General features: G+C 40.7%; 1 protein-coding gene across 2 annotated transcripts; it reads right to left on the bottom strand.

Annotated features, from left to right (window-relative positions):
* Nucleotides 1–426: 426 nt before the first annotated feature.
* On the bottom strand, nt 427–14,384 carry RAD23A (RAD23 homolog A, nucleotide excision repair protein). Of its 2 annotated transcripts, none has more exons than XM_063294413.1 (9): nt 14,163–14,384; nt 10,658–10,819; nt 10,169–10,347; nt 9,685–9,719; nt 8,228–8,355; nt 6,715–6,790; nt 6,346–6,476; nt 5,136–5,300; nt 427–3,622 (listed from the first exon to the last, which is right to left on the bottom strand). In XM_063294413.1, exons 1-9 carry the CDS (start codon nt 14,310–14,312, stop codon nt 3,509–3,511), a joined length of 1,140 nt encoding a protein of 379 aa, XP_063150483.1. In that variant the 5' UTR covers nt 14,313–14,384; the 3' UTR covers nt 427–3,508. The 2 variants fall into 2 exon arrangements, with proteins under 2 accessions (XP_063150483.1, XP_063150482.1); XM_063294412.1 differs by having other exon boundaries at nt 9,685–9,740; nt 14,163–14,383.
* Nucleotides 14,385–14,689: the final 305 nt, after the last annotated feature.

Here is a 14,689-nt window from a genome sequence, read left to right as displayed (position 1 = left end):
GAAACCACTACCTTCATCCTTCAGTTTTCCTTGTACAAAGCTTAGCAAATTACTTTTCTAAGGCAGCAATGCAAGACCCAGCAAGTTACCAGCCAAAATGTAGTCTGAAAATCCATTAATTTCCAGTGTACTTAGTCAATATCCTAACAGGGCAATGCAATGCTTTGGATTCAGTTTCAAACAAGTGCTTCAGAGGACACAGAACATGGAAGTTGCACCTGTGTCCAACTCTTTAAAGCAGTCATGCAATCCAGGAAAAGACATAGCTGCTTTAAAGAGCTGCAGACAAGGGCAAATTTCACACTCCATAGCATACCTTTAGTAACTTCAGAAATCCATTTTGTCCTTCCAAAACATTCTTTCTTTGCTGAGAACAATTCCCATCCAAACCATCCCCTTGGGAAATAAAGAACCAGACACAATCACTGAAGGAGAACCACACTCCTGCCACTGAGTGGCCTCAACAACTTGTTTATTTCACACACCGTTCACAGTGCCCAGAACATTTCAACCTGAGACAGAAAGGAGGCATAGACAGAGCTCTCCAAGCCAATTTAGACCAAAATTAAAGTTGAAGGACATAACAACAGGACTTTTATCAGGTAGGACCTACAGACTGAAGTTGTAATATCCCATTATCCCACTTGATGAAGAAGGGCCTAGGTGGAAGTCTCTTACCCCAGTGTTAGTAGTTTATCAGATGAACTGGTCAAAAACATTTTTATTTCATTTTATTTTTCAAGCTCTTCCACTTCCAGTCCTTTCTAACCAATTTTGCAAAACAAGCAGCTGCAGGTTTTTCTTTCTCATCAAGGCCTCAGTATCAAAGATATTGCATGCTGGTATGCACATGTGCTTTCAAATCAAAATTTGGTGCTTAGCAACTGAACTTTTGTTGCAAGTACATCAGCCTTCCCCAGCCTGGTACACCCCGGATGGATTAAGTCAGTAACATCCATCCCTGGACCCACCCTGGTTGGGAGATTAGAGGGTTGTAGTCCAACATTTCTGGAGCACCAGGTTGGACAAGGCCAATCTACATATTTTGCTAGTTGTGTGTTTGAGTTTGTTGATTTTACTTACTTTATCCTTTTTGTTGTTGTTGTTCATCATGAAAAGGGAAAAGGAGCAATAAGGAGTACTGAAAGCTCTCCCTTAAATCCCAGGGTCTCAGGCACAGAATTAAGCATCCAAATCCCATTATTGGGCAACACACTCTCATCAACTCACCCCAATATTCAGCCATCTACTTTGAAGAAAGCTATAATTCAGCATGAGTGTTCTTGCTTGCTGATAAGGAAACTAGAAATTAACAGTCTGGAGCAAGCAGTTCAGGGCAAGCATGCATGTAGATAACCCTCACTGCCACTTTGAAAAGTATTTCCATGCCAAATGTCAATTCAGAAGCAGCTTTTCAAATTTGTTTAGTATCCAAAGATACCATGATGCTATCTAAAATTTTGATCAACTGAAATTACCATCTCAAATAGCACTTATAAGGCAATCATAAGTTATAGCCTAATTTGTTGGATGCAACAACATAGCAGAACTGGTCTCATTCCAGCACAGTCAAGGTAACAACTTTCTTTTCAAACAATCTAGACTATATCCTTTTAGGCCTTAAACTACAGTCATTTTGCTGCCCTCTGGACGTGTTGAACTTCAACTCTCAGAATCTCTAGCTAACATAAATGAAGCCCAACACATATGGAGGACACCTGGTTGGGGAAAAGTGCTCTGAACACTGGACACTTTTTCAAACTTACGAATTAAATGTCTGCTTTCCTCCATGTCTACCCACCAGTCCTGAAATCAAATTAAATTTATAAAGAATATATTGCACACTGTCAGTCATAGTCACACAACAATATCACACAAATTAGCAGTAATGTATGGCTTCAGAATTTATTATTGGAGGCATAGAGGCAATACTCTGGTTCTCTTTGCAATGGGCATATACTGAGGAAAGAATGGGACTCCCAGGTTTTTTATGGGGATAGTGAGGAAAGGCAGCTTGGTTTATCAAAGGAAGCTGGGGAGTTAACATGTGATAACTGACAGGTTTATTGATGCTCAAACCAAAAACAGCTTTGACCAACATTCCCACAGAAAAATGAAGGATGATCAAAACTAAAAAAAGATTTAGTTTTGTACCTATCCATCTATGTGTTAAAGCCAATTTCCCTAGATACCATGGATTTTTCATCAGAAGTAAGTTCAGCTCCAGTTTGAAAGATGTAATTCAAAACAGGATCTTTCTTTGCATGTTTTCCTATTAAAATGTTTAGGAAAATGTCAATTCAGTCATTTTCCAAAACTAATAAAGTAAAGCCTATCAAATATCTAATACAGAACTACTTTGTATTAGTTTTGTATCCCCAACTATTAATGGATTCTCTTTTAGGAAAAGAAATCTTTAGATTAAAAAATATTTTGAACAAGTAAAATCAGAATACTAGGAAAAAACAAACTTCTTTAAAATTCCCACAACACAGAAAATTAGAGCATGTGTTTCAAGCTACTTCAAGGTACTCAGTTATTACTTGGGTTTGTAAAATCCTACTTTTTTTTTGCTACTATATTAAGGTTTGCAGGCTCCAAATTCCTAAAGTTAAATGATGGGTGATAAAAATGGATGTTACACAGGCAACCTCCAGGAGCTAGACTTCAAAGCCAGGTGTCTGCAGAACAGGCTAAAAACCTGAGATGTCATTAAAAAGAGAAAGAAAAAAAATCAAAAAGTAAAAAACCCTAGTGTTTAAAGTTGGATGAGTATAGGAAAACTGTTCTAATATTCTTTGGGAATGATTTTAAGAGCAGTGTCATGAAACTGCAGATAAAAGATGGGCAGTTGCCTTACTGGGTGATGACAAAAAATAAATACAGGATAGAAAAAAAACATGTGATTTTTGTGCACAAAATTATGAGATAATTCCATCAGCCTGGCACAGCTTCCCCAGTACAGGAACAAATATCAAACAGACCATCAGAAGGCATGTCACTCACCTAACACAAGCCATCCTTTTGAATGGGGATGAATTGGTTTCAAAATGACACTGAGGCAAAGTGAAGGGGAGAATACCAGCAACAGAATTAACGGATGGGCACAAATTTCAGCATTGTAGCACTGTGTACTGGCATGAAGGGGTGAGATTTGCAAACAGAAGAGCAATTTGTTTGCACACATGCAATCATCTGAGATGGGAGAAGGTCCAACAGCACCCATCTGCTGTGCCAACCTTTCCCTGAACACCTTGCTTGCCAGTCTAAGGACTGTTGTGGGATGCAGCTGGGCTCAAATGCCGCCCTTGTTTTTGAGAAGAGAACAGAAGGTCCATTTGTTCTGCTTTTTCCCCGACTGCCCCATTTCCAAGGTAGAGTATTTTCCTCTAGCCAGCAATTCATTGGGGACATTCTTAAATCATACCACCCCTCCCAACCCCAGTAGTGCCCCTTTAAATAAACGAATATTTATATAGAGAATTTTATATAAAACTCTTTTCCTTTATCACTCGTCATCAAAGTTCTGACTCAGCAGGAAGTTGGCTGCCAGATTTTCATTCTTCTCACAAGCAAAATATGCCTGGATCACCAGACTCTCAGGAAAGCCCAGGGCCTTTAACTGAGAGAGGGGAGAAGAAGGGGGAAGGGGAAAGAGGAGGTACAAAAAAAGGAAAGAAAGAAAAAGAAAAGAAAACATCAAACACTACTCATGGCAACAATCTATTTTTTCAGCAAGGAACCAATTGTCAGTAATTTTGCCAAAGCATATTGGAATAAAAAACTACATAATTCCTTTTTTGAAATTCTGAGTAGATATTATAAATTTATGTCAGTCTATTTTTAGTAACTCTGCCCCAGGAAAGGGCAAAGGACATTCCACAATATTTCTCATAAAAAAAGACACAATGGAAAAATGTCAATTATCATCTGTAGTCTCAATACAAGTCTCAGGGTCTCATGCTTTTGTACATACCCCAAATCACAGATTTTTCTTTATTTTAAATTAAGAGTTCTCTTGAAAATGTGCAAGTGGCAAATGAACAGAGGTTTAACTGAGCTGACTTTCTATCTCTTGCCATGCCAGCTTAGCCCCATTTCTCCAGTTCTCCTCATGCCAGCAGGTCTAGTCTATTTCCAAAAAATCCCTCCAAATCCAAGAAGAATCTAATAGTGGTTTCAGCACAAAACATAAATGTATGCTATTAATCATATTTAAGCAAAACAGAGTTGTGTTAATTTTAATCATACACTTCAGGTATAAACCGTATTTTCCTTGATGTTGAAAATTATGATGTAGTATTCTGATTGTAAAACACTGGAGTAAAGACTGTAGCCTTCTCCATCCAACTGAACTACAACAGATCAGAAAGTCTCTCCACTAGAGGAAAAAGGCAGGATCAAAAACCCTATTTAAAATGAGTTTGTCTTAGAGAAATACAAGAATAAAAACCAGCAGCACTGCAGTTTCAGAGCTCACATTCCAATCAGCATATGCCCACACAGTTGATTCTCGCAGCCATTAAGCGTTAAGTGTTAATGTTAAGTGTATTAAGCCATTAAGTGTTATCATCAGAGCCTAGTCCACATTCCAGAATGACAGAAGGTGATTAGGTTTTAATGCTGAGCAAAATCCACAAGTTATATTGCCAGCTCAACCCCTTCTGTGCTAGCTGGACTAGTGTTTCTCTACAAGAACAAAAAGAGTGATTGCTGTTTTAGCTGCTATGTCAGAAGTACACACCTTGAGCTCTAGGAATGATCCCTAATGGCCTCCAAAAGCTGCAACCAACTTGTAATTTTAATGTGACTGAAGAATAACATTATTAAATGCATGATGGAAGAATAATCATATTAGCTACATTTCATTTTAATTAAATGCATTTTTTTTAGTTTTCATTCAGGCCCACTCACTACTTTTTTGACTGCAATCCTAGCATGCCACTGAAAGGCTCAAGTACAGCCTTCAATCCCAAATTAGCTGTGCATACCTTCAATAAACTGTTTTATATGTCAAGAAGGAAATCCTTAGAAACAAACCCCCTAGTGAAAAAGTCAAGATGAGAAAGACAAAGAATTCCCTGAGGTCCTTCTTCCCTTGCCACTGCCCCCGTTCCCTAGTTCAACACATTTACCCTTTCTATGGCTTCTTTTTCCTGAGGCGTAACTTGGATGTAGTTCATCTGGGGAGCTTCTTCCCCAATAGCACCCATCTCTCCCTCGATGTCTGCGATGTCAGCCATTTCACCCAGAGGTTCATTGAGCATCTGAATGAACTGCTCTTGATGCTGACTAATTTGCTGCAAAGGAAGAATGATTACCATTACCAAACACTCTCTGCATGTACATTTGTGCAACTAGGCACAACATACGTATAGTATATGTCAACATACAAACCCACATCATTGTCTCCAGAGCTGGGACTTCAAGACCCAGAATGGATTTCAGTATGATAGAACAGCTGAAGGGACACCACAGGGATACATGCCCTGCTGATCTCAATTCCTCCATCTGCTTTTCCCATTCTTAGCCCACCATTTTCTCAAGTTTCATGAACTCGCATTTGCTTTTCAAGCTATCCATATACAATTAAAAGCCATGCCAAACTGCTGATTCATCAGTGACCAGCAAAGATAGTCCTCGCTTAATGACTGCCCTGTTTAGCAACTGTTCGAAGTTACAACAGAACTGGAAAAGTAACTTTATGACCAGTCCTCACATGTACGACCATTGCAGCGTCCCCACAGTCACATGATCGCCATTTGCACACTTCACAGCCAGCTTCTAACAAAATCAATGAAGCTGGCAGTAAAATCACAAGTCACAGTCACGTGATGTCTTGCTTAATGACTGTGGATGATTAACTTAATGACCATGGCAGAAGTGAGGTTGTAGGTCCATTGTGGTCACATGATGTCTCACTTAACCATGTCACTTAGCAATGGAGTTGCCAGTCCCAATTGTGGTTGTTAAGCGAGGACTACCTGTAGATAAATCTTTAGAACAAGGAAGTAACTTAGGCAAGATTGGAAACAACCTTAATGAAAAAATCCCAAGAAACAAACATCCATCTCAACACAGGGCATAATTCAAATAATCAAAGCCATGAGAACTGAGAACATAACTGCACACATAGCACTTCTTAGCAGACAAGGCAGGGACACATGACTTGCTTTGCCTCTTAGACTATTTCAATACCCCCTCTCCACAAAAAAAAAAACCCCACTGAGAAGCAGAGAGACTTCTGTGGGGTCCTCCAAAAGCTAGACTTCTCTTCCACAATAGCTTACATGTGCTGCAGTGTTGCCAGGAAGAGGGAAACAAAGCAAGCCCAAAGAAAGTTACCTGGAGCAGCTGAGGGTTCTCTTGGCCTAACTGCTGGAGCAAAGCTGGAAGCAAGGCTGGATTCTGCTGTATCACCTGCCTCATATTCTGGAACTGGGGCTGATCTCGCAGAAATTCCAGAGGGTTCTCTCCTGTAGGTCCAAGGAGTATTAATGCCATGCATCCAACCAGAATGGCAGCAAATAGGGAGAGGGCTTTGGAATGTCTGAAGAATGTACACAAAGGAACGAGCCATTGTGCCTTCTAGAATGAACAGCTACCCCCCCACACACACACAACAGACAGCAACTGCTTGAGTATCATTATATGTGCCAATTACTTCCCTACTCAGAAAATGTTCTATATGGGCATGAGAAAAAGACAACTCACCTTCTGGTGCAGACTGGTCTTGGGGCTGGCTCTCCTGGATGGGAGCTGTCTCAGGTTCTGGACTACCCGGTATGCCCTGCAAAGTTAAAAAGAAAATTACAGCACCATTCCCAGATCAGTTTTTTCACAATTTTATTTTCAGCATGTGTTTTGATTGGCACATTGTCCAGAGTGGCTGGGAAACTGGCCATGGGTGCACATTCATAACCAAGTGCACAGACTGCAAGTCTCCTGTAAACTGCAGAATCAGGCATGGGTGGAAACTGTGCAGAAATTCATTAACACTGTAATAATAAGATGGTTTCTATTATTGGCTCCAAAACCAGGAAAACTTCCAGAGAAAAGGGAGAAAACATTTTCATTTTGCAGAGCTGCCTGCCTTTCTCTCTGCTCCAAAATCATAGCCTCTTAACAGCTATTACCTGCTTGTGCCCCTTAGTTCATTCCATTTACTCATCACTATTTCAGTTCTCAGAACTTAGATGGCTTAGATTTTTCTCTATAAATACTGAACAAAGAATGTAAGACCACAGGATCAGATAGGTTCAAGTGGCTTTAGAATTCAGTTCTAAAAGGTTTCATTTAGCAAAGTCTGTTCATACAGTTTTGCTTTGCCTTTCCATCCTGAATGTGTTCAGTTAGCCACTCATAAGACAGTGGCTTCTGCTAAAAGTACACAAGGAGACATTAACTGCACAGAGAGCCAGTCAGCTATAATGGAGGCCTTAATCATACACTTCAGTGCCTCATAGCATTGCCTGCTGTATGACAAAAGATATTCTCAATGATCTCCAAGGCTCATTTTCAAATCAGTTTCCTTAGCAGCAAGTACAGAGTCAGTATTGGTGAGATGTGGCCATCACTGAGAACACCACAAGAGATTTGATGAGGGCAGAGGGGAACTTTCTGTAGCTTGCTCTAAGATGTGGCAGGAGATATATTTACAAAACCAGAGGTTGATTCACTGTACTGTGTGTGCAAATGTCATCCTACAAATGCAGATATAATGATTGAGGTAAAACAGGGATATGCAGTCTTGTTCCAGATGTTTTGAGCTACAACTCCATGTCTGACCCCTGGCCATGGTTGTTAAAGCTTGTGCAAGGCATACTTCAAAACATCCAGAGAACCCAAGATTACCTATCTCTGACAGCAATTTATTCTGAAACACTCTTATCATTCATGCACACCTGTTGTCCAGCCAGTGGCCAACTAATTCTTTTATCTGTTTAGATAAGCAAGTCCTTTGGCAGATAGGCACATTCTGGTCTTCCCCTGCATTATACACTAGCAAGCATCATAGAGAAGAAGCCTCTTATTTGCTCAACCTCTGAGGACCTGCTCGAAATGGTTAAAAACCCGTGCTAATATGTCTATTCAAGGTAGCAGACCAATGCAATGAGGGAAAGAGAAACCAAGAATGGGTTCGACACAGAAAAAACACAACTCTTTTGCAGAAATGAAGAAAACCCCCAAATATCTCAGAGAGTAGAATAAATTGAGCAGTTCTCACCGTCAGCAGGTATTCCACAGCTCGGTGCGGGTTGTTGTAGCTCGCCCGTAGTGCTGCCACTACCCGCTCTCGCTCATAGCCCATTGACATGATTTCAGTCAGCATTGTCTCATATTCTGAGCCAGTAACTGAAAGCACAAACAGAAGATAGTTTTGTATTATTGGGAAGGCTTACTGTTACTTTCTTGGATAAAAGAAATTCAAGCCTCTCCCCTCCAAGAAGCAAAGGCAGGCAAGCTTGTATTATTGAACAATAATACAAGCACCAACTCTCTGTTCTCAGGTCCTCAAATACTTTCTGGGAGCTAAAGGCAGAATGGAGGTTTCAAGTCTCTCTCCACCCACAGAAATCCTCAGTAAGTCATTCAGTGCTTGGATTTCAGCTACAACGTAATTTCCTTCACAGAGATGGAGGTTCCTGGGGTTTAATTAGCTTCCAGAAAGGAGGAGCGAGTTCAGAATTCTTAGTTCCCAAAGCCAATGCTCCATGCGAGGTTTTGCTCTTGCTGCTATAACAGCCAGCAAAGAGGCAAGTAGGCTGAATTATAGGGCATTTGACTCAGGGCATTTGAATTCGGCTGAAGGGAATTAAACTTCCAAAGTATCATTAGTCAGCAGCAGAGCTTGGAGCCTAGAATGAGAGCCACTTCAATGGTGAAACAAATTTCAGCAGCAGCAGTCTTCATCTACACTAGTAGTTTTAAATTTTTCCAGACTGGAGATAGTTATAGGCTAGGGTTAAGTAATTAACTTTTCCCTTAAAAAAAAAAAAGACAAGAACTGAATACCACTAATTTATTGCCCACCAGGTCTCTATTCTATGTACAGCAGTAAGGCAGGAATCTTCACCCTTTGGGGGCTGATGAGCACATTTGACATTTTGAGAACATGATGTAAGCATTCATTCTCACAAAATGGTTTCATAGGGGACACAAGCAGTTACAAGTTTCAGTTTATCAAAACACCACCTACTACAGTCTCAGTTCTTTCTTCCTGCCACCTCTACTTGTCAGGGTCCATTTTCTGGAAAGGTAGGCATACTTCAGAATAAAGTAATAGGCGGATCCAATTCACTTTTATTTTCTAAGAAAATTTATGGTGTCAGTTAAGACAATGAAGGCTGCTGCTTGTTTTGCAACATGTCAGTTTAAAAAATTAAATAAAAAAATATAATGGAACAGGGATCCTGTTGAGTACCCAAGTTAAAGTCAATGGTGTCCCAAGACACCACAAATTTCAGAGCTAAAGAGAAAAATCTTAACCAGCAATGGCCATCAGAAGGCGGTATATTCAAAATGAACTCTTTCTTTCAAGAAGCTAGCTATGACTCTCTGATATTAAGAAATGTACTAGATGAGAAAGTAGGTGCGGTAGCCCCAGTCACAAAACAGCTAGTTGTAGTGAAGCTGTTGAAAATTGTTTCTTTCTTGGTAAGCAAAGGAAAAATATTCACCTACCTAAAGTGGAAGCTGCATCATCTTCACGTCCCATGCTACCTGAAGAGGGAACAGAGCTGCAAATTTAAGAGAAAGAAATAGTAGCTGCGTCCTTCCAGATAACTGGACAAGAAAATTGAAAGTCCAAAAATAACCCTAAGCAAAAGAATGGATGATTTCCCTTCAGTAATGAAATCTCTCTTATGCTCACCCATGACCAACAATCAGCCGGCAACTGCTATGTGTAAAGATTTTGACCACTGCCACCCTTGACAATTGGAGTGCTTCTAGTATCAAGGCCATTTCTTTAAAAGGGATAGGATGAAACTGGCAAATCCTAGTGACTAAGCTAGGAGTCAACAATTAGCAATGCGGCTTTCCAAAGCATATGAAGTACAAATAATACTGGATTTTCAGAACCATTCTCTCATTCTGAAATATAGTTCTAAAGTTACTTACAAAACAGTTAAGAGTTGTGGAAAATGGTCAGGAAAGCCAAACTTACCCAACTGTAGATTCCAGGGGGGAAACAGTCACTGACTCTTCAGGAGGCTTTTCCTCACTTGTTGGGGTTGCTTGGAGGGGTGAGATGGTAGCTGCTGTAGGCCCAGAGGATGGTGTGGGTTCTGAGGTGGGTGCTGCGTCAGTGGGTGAAGAAACAGGAGCTCCTGAGCCTGTTTTGTTCTTAACAGAAAACCAGAAGGAGTGCCTCAGGTAAGGAGGTCAAACTGTTCCACCCTAAATTTCTATATCATCAAGCAGGGTGAGCCCCAAAAACTCTCCTTCATGTACTGATTAGTATTGAAAGCAATGTCTCTAATAGCTTTTCTTGACTACCCACTCCCATTTGTGAAGTACTAATAGACTAGTGCCAGTCCCCCATTTCCTAATAAAACTGCTTTTAGCACTACTGATACAAAGGCAGACTGCTGAAGCACAGTAGCCCTTTGAAACAAGAGAATCATTATGAAACAAAGGAGAGGCTCAGCCATACCTTGGTGACCATCACCACTACGAAGTTCTTCTCATCAATCTTGTACTCCTTGATGGGGACATCATCACTCAGGATCTTGCCAGCATATATAAGCTTCTGGCCTGACACGGGGAAAGCTTCCTTGCCCTTTTCAGCCTCAATCTTCTCCTTAAGTACTCGGACCTGTGGGTCAAGACCAAGCTGGCTCCACCATCCACCTTGTAACGAATGCTTAAAGGCCAATTCTTTCTATCCCAACAGTGTTGAACTACAGATGCAAGTGCCAGATGGAGAAATGTGGCATGGAAGAGCTGCTGGATGCAAAGAGTTGGTGATGCATTCGGAGGTAGAGATTGAGAAATGGCCTGAGTGCAAGAACTTCAAAGGGCACTTCATTATAACTAATGGCTTTAGAATAGCAATGGTTTTTATAAATTGTTAGGAAAGATGATCCTATTGCCTTGACCCTCCATCACTCCCCATCCCAAAGACAAGGGTATATGGAATTAATTAATGCTTTTATTTATTTTGCTTCTACCAAAAAGTACTAGGCCACCCAGAAGTGTTAGTTACACTGGATAGGCACTGTTCTCTGAAAAGTATGTTCTCCATTCTTTCCTATGCAACAGACTACTATACCCGAGGACTACTTTCTAACAAGCAGTGTTCTCCTTTTTTGAAATATAGTTTTCTATCATCTGGGCAAAGAAAGATATGGAGGAGGCAGCAGATATGCTTTATAGGGTGTGGCTTACATGAACTTCCTGCCCTCAAAAAAATATTTTGTCCATGAGAACCAGTAGGAGGTGAAACATCAGAAGTGAGTACTTTTTTTTTGTTCCAAGTAGGAAAATGTTGCTGAAGGATATAGAATAATAGTTATGTTGCATTATCCTTCTAAGTTGTATGGAACATCAAGAATTGTTTCCTTCACTGTTCCAGTTCCCAAAGATATGAGAAATGAGGCCAGAGCAGCCTTACCCCTTCTCCAAATGTGTTGACTCAACTCTTCAAACCTCCAACAAGCATGATCAATGTCTAAAACATCTGGAAAACCTCAAGTTATGGAAGGCTGCTGTGAGGTGAATTTTTCACAGAATACAAGTACTGTTAAATGGAACAAAGACTAAATTTTATTACATCATTATTCTCTGAAGCATACTGAAAAATACAGGTAGATTCAAAGTGTACAGTTACTTCAGATTAACCAGGTCATTAGGTAGAAACACCTCCTACTTACACAAAGGAGAACTCTCCAGCTGTTGAATTGCTTAATGGCATCTTGAGAAGTGTTGCACAACACTTCTGGCAATTTAACATGAGTATAAATTTCATTTGCCATGATGCTGCAGGACCTGAAGGGTTGTTGGTCTAAAATAGCACAATAGTATCCATCATGAATACACTCTGCCTCAAAACTGAGAGACCATGTGCAATGGTAGGTAATCCAAGAATTAAAATCTTGGATTTAAAGACTATTTAAAGGAAGGTACTTTTCTTCTGATAATAATGTGAAATAGTTTATCTACTTGCTTACTCAAAGCCTGAACTCCCAGTTTTAAATCCTGCAAGGCCATACTGCTGGGGGTTTGCAGTGCTTGTTATGGCTAAATGATAGTCTAGAATGTTTTGTGCACATTCCAATTTTACTGTTCAGTTCACTGAGGTACAGAAATGCCTGTATACACACACATATAAGTATGATGTACTCAAGTCCTGAAGAGGGCTTCTCTTTTCAAAAAGTTGGAATGACAACAGTTAATCTATAAAAGCTCTTCGTGTTGTTAAAAACCTCTACAAAATATGAAGAAGACAACATGGAAGCTGTGAGCTAGTATACTTGTTCTCTCTCCTTATGTACTCTTAACTTTTAAAACCCCTTAGGAGGACTAGACTCTTTTGTGCAGGGAAGACACAGTAGCTGCCAAGCATTCAATTCTCACTCTTGCTGGAGTAGAGAGCAGCAGCAATTGCTACCTAGGTCCAGAATTCTGAGGGAGAACTTGGCCTAATACTAAAGGCACTTTCAGAACTGAAACAGGTGCTCTGACACCAAAAGCATCCAAATGAAAAGGATGTCATGTTTCATTAAAAAATTGATACTTTTCACATTTTAAAAAAATATATTTTCAAGTTTTATAACAGCTTTATAACTTGAATGCGAAGAGACCATTAAGATCAAACTAGAAACTGGGTAAAGATAAGTATTACTCATTTGCAACAATTGATATTTCACAGAATCATAGAATGTAAGGACTAGAAGAGATCATCTAGTCCAACCTCCTGCCCGGTTCAATCATTTTGTAGCTCAAAGCACTGTGTTTACTTGGAAAAAAAGTTATGACTCTTAACCTGTAAGACTGAAGCAAATGAGGCATCTAAATTAGTTCCCACTATTGATAAAATGATCCTTCACCACACCACCAAATAGCCAATAACTATTCCTGGTATGTATTTTAATATCTGGAGTAATTTCAACCTCATTCCATTAAAACAAAACCTGACAAATCAGTATAACGCTGCAACAAAAAAAGTCAGAAAATAAAGGCATAGAGTTCACCCTAAGTAATGCTGTTTTCCCTATTGAAGAAAAGCTGACAAGTAGGAATGCCATGGACCAAGAAACCTCATATGCTTTGTATGGGAGAATTCCAAGAACATACCAACTAGAATGGAAACATGAATGGTTTTAGGAAAGAGGGAGTTCAAGAAAGGTGTGGTTGGATGGAAATTAGATTCTCAAAAGTGAGAGATGAGAATGTTAAAGAACACAAAGCATATGGGCATGGTGAAAACAAGGATGGTTTGCAAGAATAGAAAGGTAAGGAAATTATCTTGACTAGATTCAGTTAGATTTTCTTCTTACACCTTAATTTCTTTTGCTTATTACTTTATACTCTTCCTTGGTACTTTGCATAATACTGCCCATCCCAAAATGGAATAGCATGATGAGTATATATAACCCCGGAAAAAAGAGCATTTCATTTCAGATTCAGAAATGAAGGCTAAATATCACCCTACATCAGAAAACGATGGAACAAGATGTAATTATCTGGCTTATTCACGTGAGGAAGCCGTATGAAAACTGGAGCAACGGCACGCTGTTAGTGTGGGACTTCAAGGGGAAATGAAGAAGAAAGCAAGACTGTTAAATACCAGCTCAGCAGCATCGAACTACAGAAACACAACAGAGGATCAGGTACCAAGAGTTATTAAAGGGGGGAAAGGAATCGCCTACTTCCCTTATACGTCATATTTTGTTCTGTTTTAAAGGAGTGACACTAGGAGAGCCAGGTTAAAGGCGGATTCCAAACCTGGGAAAGTAGAGCACTACAAGGCAGGGCGATCCCTCCCACGTGAAACACCGGGAGCGAAAGGCACTGAGAAGCAAGAGATGCTTGCCCAAAGATTATTTCGGAGGGGTATGGAGGAGAACGCCTAACGGGGACAGCCACGCACAGACTTCACGCGAGAGGAGGGCCAGAAGGGGGAGAGAAGCGAGGACGAAAGACCCGCCACCCCTCACCGTCTCGTCGGGCTCCATTCGGATCTTGAATGTCTGCTGCTGCAGAGTCTTCAGGGTGACGGTCACCGCCATGGCGAGGGGCGGCGGAGGGAGGCAGCGGCGAAAACTGGCAGTTCCTCCCAACGGACTCAGCGGAGGCCCCCACAACATGCAACTTCACGACGCCGCCATTTTAAGAGCACTTCACGCCGCTTCCGCTCCCAGCCAGACCCTTCCCACGTGATGGGAGACAGGAAAGAAACCTTAACCATAGAGATAGGATGGAGTTAAGGGCCGCTCTTCGCATTGCCTGGCTTCCGGTTTGTCTTGAGATTTCGTTTTACGCGGCGTGCTGTCCCTGGAGGGTGCGGCGCGCGGATCGGTGGCCTTCGTCTTACTTAGGAGGGATGGGGGAGATAGCTGGTGGAGTGGAAGATAGAATAGAATCGTTTTGGAGGATTTGGATTTTTTCTGCTAGAAATCAGCCGGCCAAGAGCATATTTCCAAACACGAACAGAATCGACGACCGCGAATACTGCATAAACGAA

This window comes from Candoia aspera, chromosome 2 (assembly GCF_035149785.1).
Source record: "Candoia aspera isolate rCanAsp1 chromosome 2, rCanAsp1.hap2, whole genome shotgun sequence".
Classification (NCBI taxonomy): Eukaryota; Metazoa; Chordata; class Lepidosauria; order Squamata; family Boidae; genus Candoia; species Candoia aspera.
Note: the sequence above shows the minus strand (reverse complement) of the source record. Positions and strands in the feature narration are given on the sequence as shown.

Bases quoted from the DNA above. Each gene is read 5' to 3' on its own strand.
- RAD23A (XM_063294412.1), bottom strand. From the start codon at position 14,312: ATGTTGTGGGGGCCTCCGCTGAGTCCGTTGGGAGGAACTGCCAGTTTT. The intron at 10,820-14,162 runs GTGAGGGGTGGC...CTTGACCCACAG, and splicing joins GAATGGAGCCCGACGAGACG to GTCCGAGTACTTAAGGAGAA. The intron at 8,356-9,684 runs GTAGGTGAATAT...TTGTGCTTTCAG, and splicing joins TGATGCAGCTTCCACTTTAG to TTACTGGCTCAGAATATGAG.